This window comes from Centroberyx affinis, unplaced genomic scaffold (genome assembly GCF_046629955.1).
Source record: "Centroberyx affinis isolate AG114_WGS23_722 - 3 ecotype Tasmania unplaced genomic scaffold, CSIRO-AGI_Caff_v1 ptg003840l_1, whole genome shotgun sequence".
Classification (NCBI taxonomy): domain Eukaryota; kingdom Metazoa; phylum Chordata; class Actinopteri; order Beryciformes; family Berycidae; genus Centroberyx; species Centroberyx affinis.
Window position 1 is genome coordinate 26,355 of NW_027281690.1, and position 16,290 is coordinate 42,644.

Consider the following 16,290-nt stretch of genomic DNA (forward strand, 5'->3'; position numbering starts at 1 on the left):
TTACATAAAATCTTCTCATTTTTAAACTGTTTTAAACTGTTTTAAACATTTTAAAAAGCTGTTTCTAATTTATGACTGAAGAGTACCTTGGTTTCCTTAGTTTGTTTTGCTTTCCTGTGATTTTCTCTATTGATGATATGCACTTAGTGTAAACCACTATGCATCAGACTCCTTGATACCGGAAAAAGTCTATTCTGGAGCTAATACTGACTAAAAAATGTGTTTGGGTTACAAAATGAGGTTTTTGAGAGGAAAACGATTGAGATTCTTTCGGTTTCCATCAGGAAAGTCGGAACAGGCAAAAAAACAAACACAGGATACAAACACAGGACCCAGAGCAATCGAGTGCTGCTGGCCCAATAAGTTTGCTGAAGAGGTTCATTCAGTTTGGAATTGGGAAGGACTGGTAGCTATCAAATAATAACTGTGTTTGTGGAAGACACTTTGTCACAAGTGTAGTACGTAGGTAGATAATTCACTTATTTTTCTCAAAGATTGTACAACAACAAGATTCTCCAAAACAACTGAAGAGTTTCAAAAAGGGCAAAAAATGACCACAAAATTACTCCAAACAATTTGTGTGACATAATAGGTTTTCTGAAGCCAAAAGTTGCAAAAAAAAAAAAAAAGCACTGTGAGTCCAAAAGACCTATATTTACACCAGTATTTTGCACAAGTTTTCACTAAAACCGTTGTTAATGTAAACAATTACTCACTTATTTTTTTTTTCACCCAGTACTCTCTTTATTTATTTATTTATTTATTTTTGCCTGCTCCAACTCTCCTAATGGAAACTGAGAAAATCTCAATCCGTTTCCCATTGAAAACCTCTGTTTGTACCCCTAAACACATCATTTTTTGTTATTTTTCTCCACAGTTTCAAGTACCAGGAATGCCTGATACCTAGTTGTTTATAGGTTAATACATGAATATCATGCAAGTAGGCCTAAACTAAAACAGAAAGTGGAGCATAAAAAGTATTTTGCAAATTCTGTTTGACCCAGGTCTTGTGTAAATGCATCTGAAATGTGCGATGGGCGCAGGCAATTTGAAATCCATTCTCAACATGTATGATCTAATCTTCTTTAGTCATAAAAAAACCCACTGGGTCCTCAGCTGAGAGGAGCACAATGAGAGCTCACACTGACGGGTGGAATGAGTCTTTGAATATGGGTTTTTCTACATAGGCACAGATGTGGAAAGGATCAAAAATATATTTCAAGTGAGGTACATCCATGATGCATAGTCAAAATTCTTGTGATGTTTTCATCTTGTATGTATGAATGCATTGCATACTGTTTTTGCACAGTATGATTTATTTACATGGGAGTTTATGGGTTAGTTAAGTTTGTTCCTTCTTGTCACCTGTACCTCAAGATTCGTCGGGCAGGGGAGTAGATAGTATAACTCCTAAAAGATAGATAGAAGACACAGAGGACACATACGACAGTAGAGACAGTGAGACAGACAGGTGAGCAACAGACATACAGATATATCAGCCACAGGCAGACAGAAAGGTTAGTGACGTTAGTGATGTATTTGGCATGAGAACGCTAAAGGCATCGGGGAATGATTCTTGTGAGACATATAATTAAAGCAGACAACACACAAATAAACACACACATGCACACACACACACACTCAAAGTAGACAAGAAAGAGCAATGTCAAAAATTACAGTTAAATCCAGCGTTAAATGTGTGTTATCTCAAAGAGGTGAGATGTTAAGTCGACGTCTCTGGCATGCCATCTCCAGTTAATCGATTGAGCGCGGGGCAGACAAGCAAACTAACAGGCGGCCGCTGCATTTAATTTTGGCCCTAGCTGATATTGTCTTTTAAAGTGATGCCCTGGGGTCTAAGATAACAAGCAGACTGGAAATGCCAAGCTGCCTGGGGTATTGGCTGTGCTCAGAGAAATTAAACATTTATACACAAATTATTCACATCACAGAGCACGCTAAAGGATGAATTACTGTAGGCGCTAACAACACAGAGGGAGGCGTCTGCTATCGACAAAGTAAACAATGGTGCTGGTGAGACCGGAAGGGGCTCATCACTGCTCTTAGTTATTGGTGATTCACATGGGAAAGTTCATCAACCTCAAATAACGTGTGTAATATAAATGCACACACACACACTCACTCACTTGCAAACACACACACACTCACTCCGCATATCTAGAAGTTTGTGATGCGTTTGTATGTGTTGGTTGTCTTTTGTTTAATCTGTAATTTGTGTTTGTGGCTCTGTAAAGCACTAGTATGCGATGACCCCGTTTGTTTAACACACTTTATAAATAAATACTAATCAACTTGAAATGAACGTGGTGACAGAGGAGGACTACAATTTAGCTTTATGCCTTCAGAGAACTCCAAGCACATCTTAACAAGCAGACGGCCGCAGGATTCCAGAAATGCAGGCAGCAGGACAGGGTCAGGACAGAATAGATCAAGTACTAGAGGAGGAGAGGTGGAGGGAGGCTGAGTAAGAGGAGAAGAAAGGCTAAGGGGAGAGGAGAGGGAATGAGAAGAGAGGAGAGGAGGAGCAGAGAGAAGAGGAGAGGAGAGGAGAGGAGAGAATATTGTAACAGAGAGTGATAACTCACGGTGACTGTATGCTGCTGATGGACGACCTGCGAGAGAGTGCATCTCGATTTTGCTTTACAAAACTGTACATGCAGAACAAACAACACAACAGCAACACAAGTGGTGCTTGTCAGCAGAGATTGAATATAGACCACATTTTTATAATGGCAAACTAAACTGAATGGTAAACAGTTCAAAAGTTTCATTCCAAAAACAAGATATTCATCAATTTAAAAAAAAAACAGACAGCTACTCTGCCAGAATGATTACAGGCATGAAAGTGAGGATCACTATTGAAATGATTTGTTATCTTGACACTTTTGCTTAAAAAAGAGCAACATCTTGTAATTTTTCTCATCTTGTAGTTTTTTTTTTTTTTTGCTAAAAAAGAATACATTGTATTTTGTAATGAAACCCTTCAATTTCTCTGAAACATTACAGCACACTGAATGCACACTAAAGAGTTCCTTCAAAAGAAAAACAGTAACAGTAAGAGCTGATAGAGTGTTACCACACTATTTAACACACAACTGAAATTATCCTGATAACACTGAACATATCACATAGGTCAACATAATAACAGTAATGACAGCGACAGTGGGAAAGATTGGAAAGTTAACTACACATTGATTTACAAAGCTTCTCTCTTTACTTGGATGTTATTCTTCAGTCAAACTGACCTAGATGTTAGTGAAGCGCATGGCAATTAAGGAGAGACTGTGAATCACAGATGATCATTTTGTCCAATGCATAAAGGGCTTTGTGAAATTACAGATCACACAGTGTCTTGAAATCAAATATAGAGTGAGGGGAAGACACAAAAATGGACAGACAATATTCCGTATTGAAGATCATCTTTTCCATATTAACAGAACAGATAGATAAAGCACCTAAATGAGAGCGGTATCGAAGACAGGTATATCTTGAAGCATGAAGTACTGCAGCGGGATGCTACAATTCCTACAATTCATTGATAAAAAAAAAAAGGAAACTGCTTGTGCAAAGGGTTTCTGACACCAACTTTCACTGACAGAATGAGATAATTTCAGTGTTCATCGTGGCACTAAATATAGGGCCAATTTGGAGGCACAGTCTCCTGGTTGACACATGACCCCCCGATCCTGTCAATCACATTGCTTGTGGTGCACACAGGCAAGTCACAGAGCCTTAGCATGAAAGAAGATATCTGGGGTTATAAAGGCGTCCCTGTCGCAAGTCACAAAGGAGAGAAGGAAAACTTCCTGAGAGTGAAAATTAAGGTTTTTTATGTGAAGCGGCGGAAATTAATCAAAGAGATAATAACATCCTTAAATGGCAATGTTAATGAGACAGTACCCTATTAAGGGACTACGTTAAGGTATATGGAAAAATAATGTCAACAGCAGTATGATTGACTGCAGTGATTGGATTAATACCCTTGTTGGAGTAGATGCATGGATCAATAAATTTATTGATGTTCAGTTAATGAGGCTTAGGAGCCATCGACGGAAGCTAATGTGTAGGCCTATTGTTGATTCAGGCTGTGCATCTCACTTTCTTAATTGCCTCTACTGCTGGAGTTAGGGGTAACAGGACTCCAGACTCTGGGGGGTGTAATCAACATTGCAGCACCACAGCAGCAGCAGCAGGGACAGATGAGGAGAAAGCCCACACAAACACACCATCGAACACATTCATAGAGGGACACACACATAAGACGAGTCAAAAGACTGAGAGAGGGAAAGTCACAGGAGGAGAAGGGTTTAGAAAGATAGAGGTCTGAGCAGATACTGAATGAGGAAAGGCCATCTGCCTCTAGTGCAGAGAGCCGCTGTCACAGGAAAAGATGCCAAGTGTGGGTCAGTTCAGGGAAGGATGCCGTAAAACTTACGCAGCGATGGAGATGTTGGCTGCTGACATGGGGCTGACTTCCTTCACCTCCATAGCCTTCTGCAGGGCGAGCTTCTTATTGGCTGCCTCCTCCTGCTCCTCTTCATCCTGGTCAATGAGAATAAAGATCAGGCTGTTTTGATCTGGTTTGATCAATTGGCAGAGCAAAAAAATTCAGATTCATCCAGCGATGTACTTTACTTTATGGAATCCAGGTCCCCCAGTTCATGGTTTTAGAAGGCAGGACAGAAAATTTGTTAAACACGACTATATTTTGATGTGTATGTGCCCGGCTGAGTACGCTCCATTGTATGTTTAATTTGTTTATCTCGATCTAATCTACTTCTTTGCATTTATTTACCATTGCACATTCACCCCTGACCATCCCCTGACCTTGATTGTGTATGGTTTCCTCTGACTTCAGGACAATTTTGGATCTGGTGGACATTGTGTTCTGGCAGCTATGGACACTGTTGACAAACTAATCTGGCATGCATGGACAATTAACACTCATCCACTCAATTAACACTCAGTATATTATATACTTGATTTGTAATCTGGCTTTTTGTTTGTTTGTGTATTTGTGTTGGGGTGGTAGGGGGGTGTCTATGTGTTCTGCTTTTGGTATTATTCTGTATGCTTACATATTGGAAAAAGCCAACAAAATAAAAATAAAAATAATTATGTGTTAGTACTATAAAATGTTCCATGTGCACAGTGGTGCTTTTCTCAGGTGCTGCTTAGAATTGGGATAATTATCCGTCAAGCAGTGAAAGTACTTGACCACACGCTGAAAAGCTTCAGACCCATGCCATTATTTTACATCAATCGTTTAATTAAAGAAATGAAATGAATTGAATATGGGTCTGAAGCCTTTCAGTGTGCGGTAGAATATTGTTGATTTGTACTGCTGTGTTGTAAATGTGTCCTCACATAAAGCTTTCAGTGCGTTTGACCCAGCTTACCTTAGTCAGCTCCTGTGCATTTGCAAGGTTATCGACAGCGATAGCCAAGAAGACATTTAGGAGGGTGTCTGAATAGATCTAGGCTCAGGAAAAAAAAAACACATTTATTATTTGTGGGTTACTATGTTGCAGCACAATACAATATTTCCCTTGAAATCCAGGACGCCAAGAGGAAGCTCAAAACCTCTTCCACATTTTAATCTTGCGGCTGCTGACTGTAATACATTGTAGCTTTAATTATGGGATGTCAAAGAGGATACAGTTTCCAAAGAGTGTGAGAACGATGAAGTAGACAGAGGAGAACATTCCGCGGCGTACGCCTCCTTGAGACTCGATCCCGTGGTACATTACCGCATTCCAGTCCTCGCCAGTCAGAATCTGAGCAAGAGAAGAAGACCCAAGATGACGGCGAGGCAGCGCGAGCAGGTCATAAAGCACCGTGCAAATCTCACAAAGTGTAGAATTAAATTACGTGACGGAGCGAGGGGTTATGAGCGCAGACTAATTGAAGGATTATCATCGAGCTCATTAGGGGACAGAAGGTACACAGACCAGTCATTCCCACTAATTAAAAATGACAGATAACAATCTTTCTTTTTTTTTTCTTGAAGTCACTATTCTCTCATTTGTTTGGAAGTGGTGAAGTGGAGAGCATGATGGGTGGGGGCGGGGTGGGGGGATGGGGGGGGGGGCTTAATTAAAAAGCAGATTGTACTGTACCTGGAACACAGTGAGGATGGCAGCTGGAAAGGTATCGAAGTTTGTTGTTGGCGTCTCATCTTCAAAGTTAAACCTATAAGGAATCGGGGAACAACCAAGTTAATACAATGACATGAAAAGGAGAGAAAAGGGAGGTTTACGTAAACGGGGTTCCAGTCAGGTAAAAAGGCATCTGCCTACAGTTCAGGAGAAGGTACAGTGTAGTCCTGAATATGAAATAAAATCCATATTTCAAAGATTAGAAAGGAAAAGGAATATATAACATTTTGATTAACCATGTTGGGAGTCTGTTGTTGGATTGTCTCTAAGCAACAATACATGTTTCTATGCATGGGGAAGATGGTACGGCACATGTACACACACCCACTCACGTCACAGCAGTGCATCAACATGCATGAGGAAACAGTGCATTGTATAACGATGACAACAGAAAAACAGGTTTATTTCAAATATCTTGGGGGAATCGCATGTTTAAAGTACAACTGTACCATTTCTCCTTTGTCTCTCACCTTGTCTCTAGCATGTCCACAAACACGCACACACACAACACACACACACACACACACATGTTTATAGCAAGTTCATGGTAGAAGTTAGTTTGAGAGTGCTTGGGGGATTGGTCTAACACGAGGCTTCAGGTAGTAAGGAGTGTACTCAGAGATGGTGAAGGTTGTCTTATATTGATTATTGATGAGACAGAGAGAGAGAGAGAGAGAGAGAGAGAGAGAGAGAGATGCATGCAACAGCAGGAAACACCAGTCACCAGGGAGCCACAGCTCCAACCTTCACACAGCAGCACTCCTGTATGGATCCTAAACACACTGCAACACAGCTAAGACGGGTAAGACTACAACAGTTCCAAAATGAATGAATGAATGAATGAAATGTTTACCGCTCGTTCGTTCCTGTTATTCTTTTCGTCTCTATCGTTTGAGAAGAAGAGCTGTTTTCCTAACTGTGTCCTTATACCACCATCTTCTGAAGCCCCCATAGATGTATAACCACAGGTTTACACAAAACTGAACTATTAAAAAAAACGCCTTGGGATAGAGGTTGAGTATAAAGCCCAATAGAGTTATGTTTGTGTAGATTTATGGCAGGTAGGTGACCAGTGATTTTGTGTAAACGTGTTGTGATTCATCTTAGTAGCAGACACATAGGGTTGTCCAGCTCAGAATCATCAGTACCTTCATCACACACACACACACACACTTTACACAAAGGAAAAATCCACACTAAATCTAAATCTATTCAGCCCCATGTTTCACCACCACCCCAGACCCAGCTTGAAATAACCCAACAAACCTGCCAAAACCTGTATCCGTGGTCTTGAAACTGAAGAAGACAATGAGAGAATGAAATAAAGATGCATAACGATGGGTTGGTCATTCCACTGAGTCAAGTAAAATGCCCTACGCTGCAAAAACATTCGCCATTCGCCACTAGTCATTTCATCTTGTTGTCAGTCTTGAAGAATGAAGAGGTATATTCAAGACAAATATTTTGAGTTGGATAGAAAAAAAGGAAATGCTAAAAAAGGAAATATTCAATTTACACTGAACAAAAATATAAACGCAACGCTTTTGCTCCCATTTTTCATGAGTTGAAATAAAAGATCTAAGGCTTTTTCTATGCACACACGAGGCTTATTTCTCTCAAATTTTGTTCACAAATTTGTTTAAATCCGTGTTATACTGACTGGTTTTCAAAAAAAGCATATCTGTAGCCCTAGTCATGTGAGATCCATAGTTCAGTGCCTAATAAATGTTTTTTTTCAAGATAAAACTGCACATTTTAGAGTGGCCTTTTATTGTGACCAGCCCAAGGCACACCTGTGCAATAATCATGCTGTTTAATCAGCATCTTGATATGCCACACCTGTCAGGTGGATGGATTATCTTGGCAAAGGAGTAGTGCTCACTAACACAGATTTAAACAAATTTGTGAACAAAATTTGAAAGAAATAAGTCTTTTGTGTGGATAGAAAAAGTCTTAGATCTTTTATTTCAACTCATGAAAAATGGGAGCAAAAACAAAGTGTTGCGTTTATATTTTTGTTCAGTATAGTTCAACTCAAATCAATTCAACTGCTGAGCAGGCCAATTTAAGCAAAAAAGGTCAACTGTTCCATTTGCCTGTTGTTGAGACCAATAGCAAGATTTACATACCTGTAATACTTTGACCCACTGACGATATTGGCTCCTGAGTCAGCTGACGAAGCTGAAATTAGTTCCTGATTCATAGCTCCCTATTCACGGCTACTGATGTGCAGATTGGGAATGACTTGATTTTTGAAGTTTTTTTTTTATGAAAAGCTGAGAATGCTTTGTTGCTACTGGTACTACAACATGTTAATTGGTAGTTCCATTGATTGATTTATTGATCTCAATTTTAGGTTCATGTTTAGGGCATGATTTAGAGTCTTTATTCACTTTGGGCCACCCATATCAATGCTCCAACATATTAACCATGTCACATAACCGTGTCCCTCAACATAGGATTCAGCCTAGCCCAAATGGATTTTCATACTCAAAATGGATGTTAAAAATGGCTCTATGAGCTTTTTCAGGCCAGCTTTTCACTGGTCAAATTATATCGGGCCACTCGTAACACAAATGTTCTATACTAATTAGGACATGGACTCTCTGATGATGCTGCTTTGGGTCTGGCAGAAAGCAATTTGCATGATCTAATCAACAGCCAAGAAGGTTTTCCAAATAGGTACTCATCCAAAATTCACTTGCTCCTAATCTAACTCAACTTGGATTTCCTCTAATCAAGTGACATCATGTTGACGGACGAGATGTGGACGAGATGTGCCTTATCTCAAGATACTATCTGTAACTTGAAGAAAATTCTCTCAGTTTAGTTGCAATAGAAAAAAAGTGAAGTTATTTCACCTTAGTGGCAGAAAAGATTGTAAGACTGAAGACAAGATTGAATGACTTATATTTTTGCAGCGTATCAACACACATGCTTCTGCAATATACCAGTGAGGAACTGATGCAGCCTCATCTGTGTAACCTGTTGTTGGATAAAAACCATGTATCTACAAAAAGGTTGGTTATTTTCTCATTGATTCCCATGTATTTTTAAAAATTTTACAATTGGTTTTTAACATGTTTCAAAGGCCCAAAGGTCATGAAACTCACTCTACATAAATGTCATAAATGATGAAGTGAATGCAAACAGTTGCAGCTACGTGGTTTTTTCCAGGGCAGCAGTGATTAGCTGTGATCTGAACATTAGAAAAAACACTTACAGTCCATCTTACCAAATCTTTGTACTTTACAAGGCAAAGACACATAGACACACATGCCAGAAGATTTTTATAGGAGTATTGTTCATAAGAGTACGTTTAAGGGTGTTTTCACATACTTAAAACACTTTTTAACTGTCTCATTTTATCTTACATTGTAGTTTTGGCTTTTCTTGAATGGGATTCCTTTCATAACTCTACCTTTCTTTAAAACTCACAACCTTTACAGCTAACAAGTTTCTTGATGTAAAAAAGAGCATTGTGTCAAAATTGATTTGATCAGGCTAATCATGGGCTCAGTATGACTGTGGATCTATTTTTAAAAACTAGAAGAACTAATTTGATAGATCCATTGCAACCCATGATTTATATTTTATCTCCAGTACAGTACGAACTTGTTGAAATTTTCAAGCCTCTAAAGTATCCCCTATTTAGCATGCAACAAGCACTTCATGCACTAATTTAGCAAGGCATTTATGGATAATGGCATATTAATTATGCCTTCATTTTATCAATAATCAGCTTCCCTCAGTGAATACCAAACTGGATGGATTTGCAGTGTTCACAAAGACTCAGATTCCTCTGAAATGAATGAAACTCGTTCATCAGGAGGTGAGATGACTTTGAAGTGTTCACATAGTTGAACAGCTGTGTGAAAACTGAATTATTGTACTTGCAAATGATCAAACACTCCTATAAAAGCATTTCTGATGGAATTTACTAAGTTGATGTACAAACTGTTGAATAAAAGAATGCCCATTACTGCCTGACAACAATGGAAATACACAGGATATGGACATTCAATTCCATCTTGAATAACTTTCGGTATTCAGTTTGATGGAAACACTTTTGAGTACCGGAATTTGACAGACGGGAGAAACGCAATGCATTTTACATTACACAACACTGTCAAGTTAGACAGAGTCATGTAAGGACTTATGAATTATAAGGTTCCATCAAACATGTAAAAAAAAACAAAAAAAAAACAGACAGGCCTTAATATGTTTGAAGAAGATTTGTTTTTTGTAATGTTAACGTTAAGTGGGTAAAACCAGGTGAACTGAAATGGCTTCATTAGTTGTGCTATATGGGATGTAATGCCTTTCACGCTCAATTTCTCAAAAACTTCTCACCGATGGAACCTTATAATTCCGAGCACGCGATGCGCTACATAGAGCAGCCGGGAGAACACAAGGAAGAAAAATGTATTTGGGTGTTTGGGGACAAAGCACATGAAGGACCCATTGTGGAAGAAAAGACGTGGGGGGGGGGGGGGGGAGGAAGGAGGAGTGAAGATGAGGAGAGAGAGGGGAGTGAATTGCTACCACAGCAACTGCCTGTACAAATGACTCCTGATTTCTCCTTCTTAGTGTAGATCCTGTGACGGTGTAGTTGGTGTGTGTGTGTGTGTGTGTGTGTGTGTGTGTGTGTGTGTGTGTGTGTGTGTGTGTGTGTGTGTGTGTGTGTGTGTGTGTGTGTGTGTGTGTGCGTGTGCGTGTGTGTGTGCACATACATACGTGCATTACGTGAGGGAGATTGGGGGGAGGGCACGAGGAATGTAGGGAAGAGAGGCGGAGGAGTGGGGGCAGGGCCGTAAATTCAATAAGCTTTTTCTGCCTTGGTATGTTGTCATATTTTCTCTCTCTCTCTCTCTCTCTTTCTCTCTCTCATTCTTCCTCCCTGCACTCCATCTCTCCCTCTCTCCCTATACTTCTCTCTTTCTACCTTCGTCCTTCTGCTGCGTCTCATTACTCCATCCTCCATCAACTCCCCCCTCTTTCTCTCTCTCTCTCTCTCTCCCCATCCCACCCTCTCTCTCTCTTCCTTCCATCTTGTACCTCTCTCCTCCTCATCCCTCCATCTCTCTCTCTCCTTTTCATCTCAGCCTCTTCCTCTTGAGCTCCCTTCCTTCCTTCCTTATTTCCTCTGTGCCTTCTCCCCTCCATATCTCCTCCCTCTCCTCTCTCCTTTCCTACTGCGCTACCCCTATCTCTCTCTCCCTCTCTCTCCCTCTCTCCCACTCCCTCTCCCTCCTCCTCCATCCTCCCATCTTTTCTCCATACTGGAGGATTAGTGCGGCCCAGCACAGGGAGAAGCGGCATTGTGCTCCTGTGCCTCTGCGCAGACCTCTGTTTACTCTGATAATAGGGATTGGGAGCTTGCTGCTTGGCTTCCACACGGCATCTACAGGGACTTCATTAAATCAATCCTCAAAACAGAGTCATGTGAGGCCGCACTCCCTTACATTCACACTCCCTTACATTCTGATGGATCCCACAAGCTCTTGGCCTCCACCGCCTGTATCTAACCCTTCAGACAATTGCAGCAGACACGTGGATTTACATTGTGTAGGGGAATGCAACCCCCCAACTTTAAATACACACACACACACACATACACAACTGGATGGGTTATATCGACAAAAAAAAACATACCGCAGAGCAGTGGGACTGTGAGATACACGTGCATACAGCTTTTTCTACATAGTGCAGCCTAATAATGAGTCTAGAAACAAAACAGGCTTTTATTAGAATAGGGAAGGAGCAGGATAAAAAAGGTGCAGCCTATAGAGATTGCACAGTGATTGTTATAATTTATGGTGCCAGCCTGTGCCAGCATGTAGAGAATGGAGAAATCCTTGATTATGGCTGAAACTTGTGAATGCAGTCAGAAGCATAAAATGCCACCTCTCCTGTGTTTTACAAGGTCAGTGTTAATCAAGAAGAACGACTGTACTTACAAAAATGAGCAGTACAAAGCAGCAAGCAGAAAACTCCATTATTCTATTAAATCCTACACTTTTCCTTTGAGCTTATCTGAAATTTCGCCAAACAGTCGGTGATGTCCTGCAAATCTCCGCAGGGAGACGGACCTCTGCCTCAAGCTGTTTATCTTTCAATTCCCAGAGGATTTTACCAGGAGATTGTTCTGGGTGTTTTCCGAGAACATGAACGTAATCTCTGAGCCAAAACTGAAGGGAGGAAATGCTGAATGCAGAAAATGTTCATCTTCGCAAGTCATTTAATCTTGTTTAAAGATTTGAAACCTTACTTTTCATTAAACAAGTGAAAAAATCTGGCAACGGAATAATATAATTTCCTTTGGTTCCAATACAATTCAACTTATTTCAAGGATTTTATGAAATAAAGTGACATTATCTCCAAACAAGGACAGTACTCTGCTTAATTTCAAAATACTGACACTTGTTTCAAGAAAATTCCTGACACAAATGAAACTGCATTGGAAAGAAGTGAAATTACCTGACCCAAAGATAAGGTTTTAACAAAGATAAGGTTTTAGGACTGAATTCAAGAGTAAATGTCTTGTTAGTGTGAATATTATTTGCAGAGAACAATGCGTCCAGCCTGATGTGCTTGGCTGGCTGGAAGCACCATGTGGACGTCACAGTCATCTCGCACTTGTCCATCACCAGAGACTGATGTGATGCTAATGATGGCGCAGACCGATTTAAAGCTTGGCACCATGGCAACAGCCCACTGCTTCAAAGACATCCAATAGGAGCGGGGCGATCGCCAAGGCCGTCACTCCAAGGAGATGTGACTCCATGTGACATTGGCATTTCCCTTGAGTATGTGTGTACCTTACCTGCCACAATAATGGCGATATGTAACACACACACACACACGGCTGACTGGCTGCTTGAAGATGCACCAGTTGCCTGAAAATTATAGGAGTGGGCAGATCTCTAGTGTGACTGCATGTATGTTAATGTATGCTGTGTATGTAATATGCACACTACCAGTCAAAAGTTTGGACACACCACATTTTTCTTTATTTTTACTATTTTCCACATTTTAGAATAATAGTAAAGACATCAAAACTATGAAATAACACAAATGGAATTATGCAGTGACCAAAAAAGTGTTAAACAAATTGAAACTATCTTATATTTTAGCTTCTTTAAAGTAGCCGCCCTTTGCCTTGATGGAAAGGCAAAGGCTTTGGAAAGAAATTCATACATATTTATATTTGTCTAAAAAACGAATTTCAAGCATTTAAGCATAAGCCTTTAGATCAAATGGCTTTAAGATACTGAAAACCATGGTACATTCAATCAGGTGTGTCCAAACTTTTGACTGATAGTGTAAGAGTGTAAAATGCGAAAAATAATGGGATCTCAGTCAACTTGCCTGACCTAAGCAGTATTTGTATGACAGAAAGTGATATGTCAGGAGATAGAGGAGAGTAGAAGATGGGCGTGTGTGTGTGTGTGTGTATTTGTTTGTGTTTGTGTGTGTGCGTTTAGTCCGATGGGGCTGGATGCCAAGCCTTTGATTAACTGCAGCCAGCCCAGACTCATGAGGTGTTACTGTCATTAGAAGACATGGTGCTCCTGCTGAGTGTGATATCAAAGGCCCGCTGTTGTTGCTGCTGCACTGCCAGCTACCTGCTGCGTCAACATGTCTGTCACCACTGCAATGCTGGGCCAGGGATTACAGACAGGGGGGGCTAGGTGGGGAGATGGAGAGGATATAATGTATGTGTGTATGTGTCTGTCTGTGTGCCTGTCTCTCTATTCTATTGCCAGACAGATGGAGCAGGGGAGCAGGAATTAGGAGTCAGGGGGCAGGTCGGGTCGAACCGGATACTCACTGTCCTCCGAAGAGCTGCATGCCCAGCAGAGCAAAGACCACGATGAAGAGGAAGAGGAGGAAGAGCAAGCTGATGATGGACTTCATGGAATTGAGCAGGGAAACCACGAGGTTCCTCAACGAGTTCCAGTATCTGAGAGCAAGGAGGAGAGGAAGAGAGAGAGAGGAAAGAAAGGTTAGAAAGAGAGTTAGAAAGAGAGATTCAACATTCTACCTGGTGTGTTTTTGACCCTTGAACTCATTACTGTTGGTTGGCTGTAATGTTTGCAGTCTAGGAATTTAAGATTAATCTACTGTTGCACTCATTATAAGCCACTCTGCACAAATTAATGATACACAGGCCACAAAAATAGATTCAGACAGACAGGAGAAAAAAAGATAACTGATCAAAAAGAAGAGAGAGAAAGAAAGACAGGCAGAAACAGGAGAGGAAATAATAAGATGGCAATAAAGCTGTAGGTGGCATAGTAAAACAAATCAATGTTTCGAGGTCTGTAGCTGCCAGTTTTTGTGAATCACAGGATTACAAGATAATCTAATGAAATAAAGGGATTGCCATCAAACTCTAATAGGATTGTCAACTCAGAATGACAGCGATTAACATTGCCCTGAGGAAAAGTATCAGTCCTGCCACATCAAAACCTTGTATCTTCAAAAAGTCAACTTCAAAGGAATTCATAAAACAGCTTTTTAGCATTTAAAGGAAGAATTCATAAAACAGCTTTTTAGCATTTAAAGGAAGAATTCATAAAACAGCTTTTTAGCACTTAAAGGAATACACAAGGTTTTTAGGAGATTGGCTTGTTGGTCAATTTACACAACCAATGTGATCTCATAAAATTTTGTGAAGATTATGAGCACGAACTCTGAAATGCAAATTAGGCTACATATTGTGGACACAAATTATGTGAAGATTATGTTCTTCCACCACAATAATTGTGACAATAACACAAATTGTACGTGCCGTTTTCACTGCTATCGGTTAAGCTCAGGCAAGTAAAACAACTTTGGTTAAGTTATATGGTTAAGGTTATGGTTAGGCAACTAAAACAACGTTGTTTAGGGTTTGGGTTAGGTTTAGGCAACTAAAACAATTTGGTTAAGGTTAGGGAAAAGCTTTGGTCATAGTTAAATAAGAAAAACTTTAGCTACAAATTAAAACTTCACTCATTTCACTCAATCTTCTCGGTATGAGTTGGGGATCAAATCCAGGTCATCAGAGATGAAGGCAAATGTGTACACCCATCCACCACCCGGCCACAACACCCTTACTTTCCACCGCTCTATTTCAATGTCAGATTACTTCTTGCTTCTAGTCGTGCCTCGTTCATGTAATCATTTCACGGTGGGAACACATATTTCTCTCACTTTTCGTGCACAGGGCACATATTTGCATTTTTAGACATCATGCTGTTTCCATGAAATTCCAGGAGATCAGGCTGTACCCGACATAGTGTATGCTAAAATGATAGAACGGAGCACTGGAGTAAATGATCTACCGGGGAGACATGGGTAATTTTGGTGTCTATGTTGTCCTCACTTAATGGATAAGGTGACCAATGGATCATCCGCCCACAAACACATATTCCTGTATTCCTCAATGATTGACAGTTATGTAAGCGAAAACATAAAAACAAGGTTTACCGAGCATGACAGGAGCATAATGTGCTTATCATTTTTACTTTAGCACATATGAGCGTGTTTGTGAGTGTGTGTGTGTGTGTGTGTGTGTGTGTGTGTTTGCGTCATGCTGCCGTGGACATGCATATTTTCCATATGAACTCACTTGGTGACTTTGAATATCCTGAGTAGTCGCAGTGCTCTCAGTACGCTGATGCCAAAGGACGCTCCTGGTTTGATCATATCCCAAATCACCTCAAAAATACTTCCCACAATCACCTGGAGAGGAGAGCAGAGGCTGCACTTATCGGCAGTGGCGGAAAAGGTTTTTGCATCCTTTACTAAAGTAAAAGTAGCAATAATAAATGGAAAAATACTTAATGAAAAGTAAAAGTCCTGCATTCAAAAGTTTACTTAAGAGAAAGTATAGAAGTATTAGCAGTAAAATATACTGAAGTATCAAACGTAAAAGTACTCATTCTGAAGAGCAGAGTGTTAAATTATTGATGCATTAACCCGTAAGAAGTATTTTAAGTAGTAGTAAAAAGTACAATATTTCCATCTGAAATGTAATGGAGTGAAAGTATGAAGTCTCACAAAATGCGAATACTCAAGTAAAGTGCAAGTACCTCAAAATTGTACTTAAGTAGAGTACTTG

At 40.1% G+C, this 16,290-nt stretch overlaps 1 protein-coding gene across 1 annotated transcript in view; it reads right to left on the reverse strand.

Moving 5' to 3' along the window:
- The window catches only part of LOC139662558 (voltage-dependent N-type calcium channel subunit alpha-1B-like), a 132,854-nt gene that overhangs the window by 19,485 nt on the left and 97,079 nt on the right, over window positions 1-16,290 (reverse strand). The window contains exons 16-22 of the mRNA XM_071541241.1: window positions 15,799-15,911; window positions 14,014-14,145; window positions 6,141-6,213; window positions 5,681-5,798; window positions 5,421-5,488; window positions 4,457-4,563; window positions 2,607-2,669 (exon numbers count right to left, since the gene is read on the reverse strand). Of these exons, the coding sequence (XP_071397342.1) occupies window positions 2,607-2,669; window positions 4,457-4,563; window positions 5,421-5,488; window positions 5,681-5,798; window positions 6,141-6,213; window positions 14,014-14,145; window positions 15,799-15,911 (674 nt within the window). The remainder of the gene's footprint in view (window positions 1-2,606; window positions 2,670-4,456; window positions 4,564-5,420; window positions 5,489-5,680; window positions 5,799-6,140; window positions 6,214-14,013; window positions 14,146-15,798; window positions 15,912-16,290) is intronic.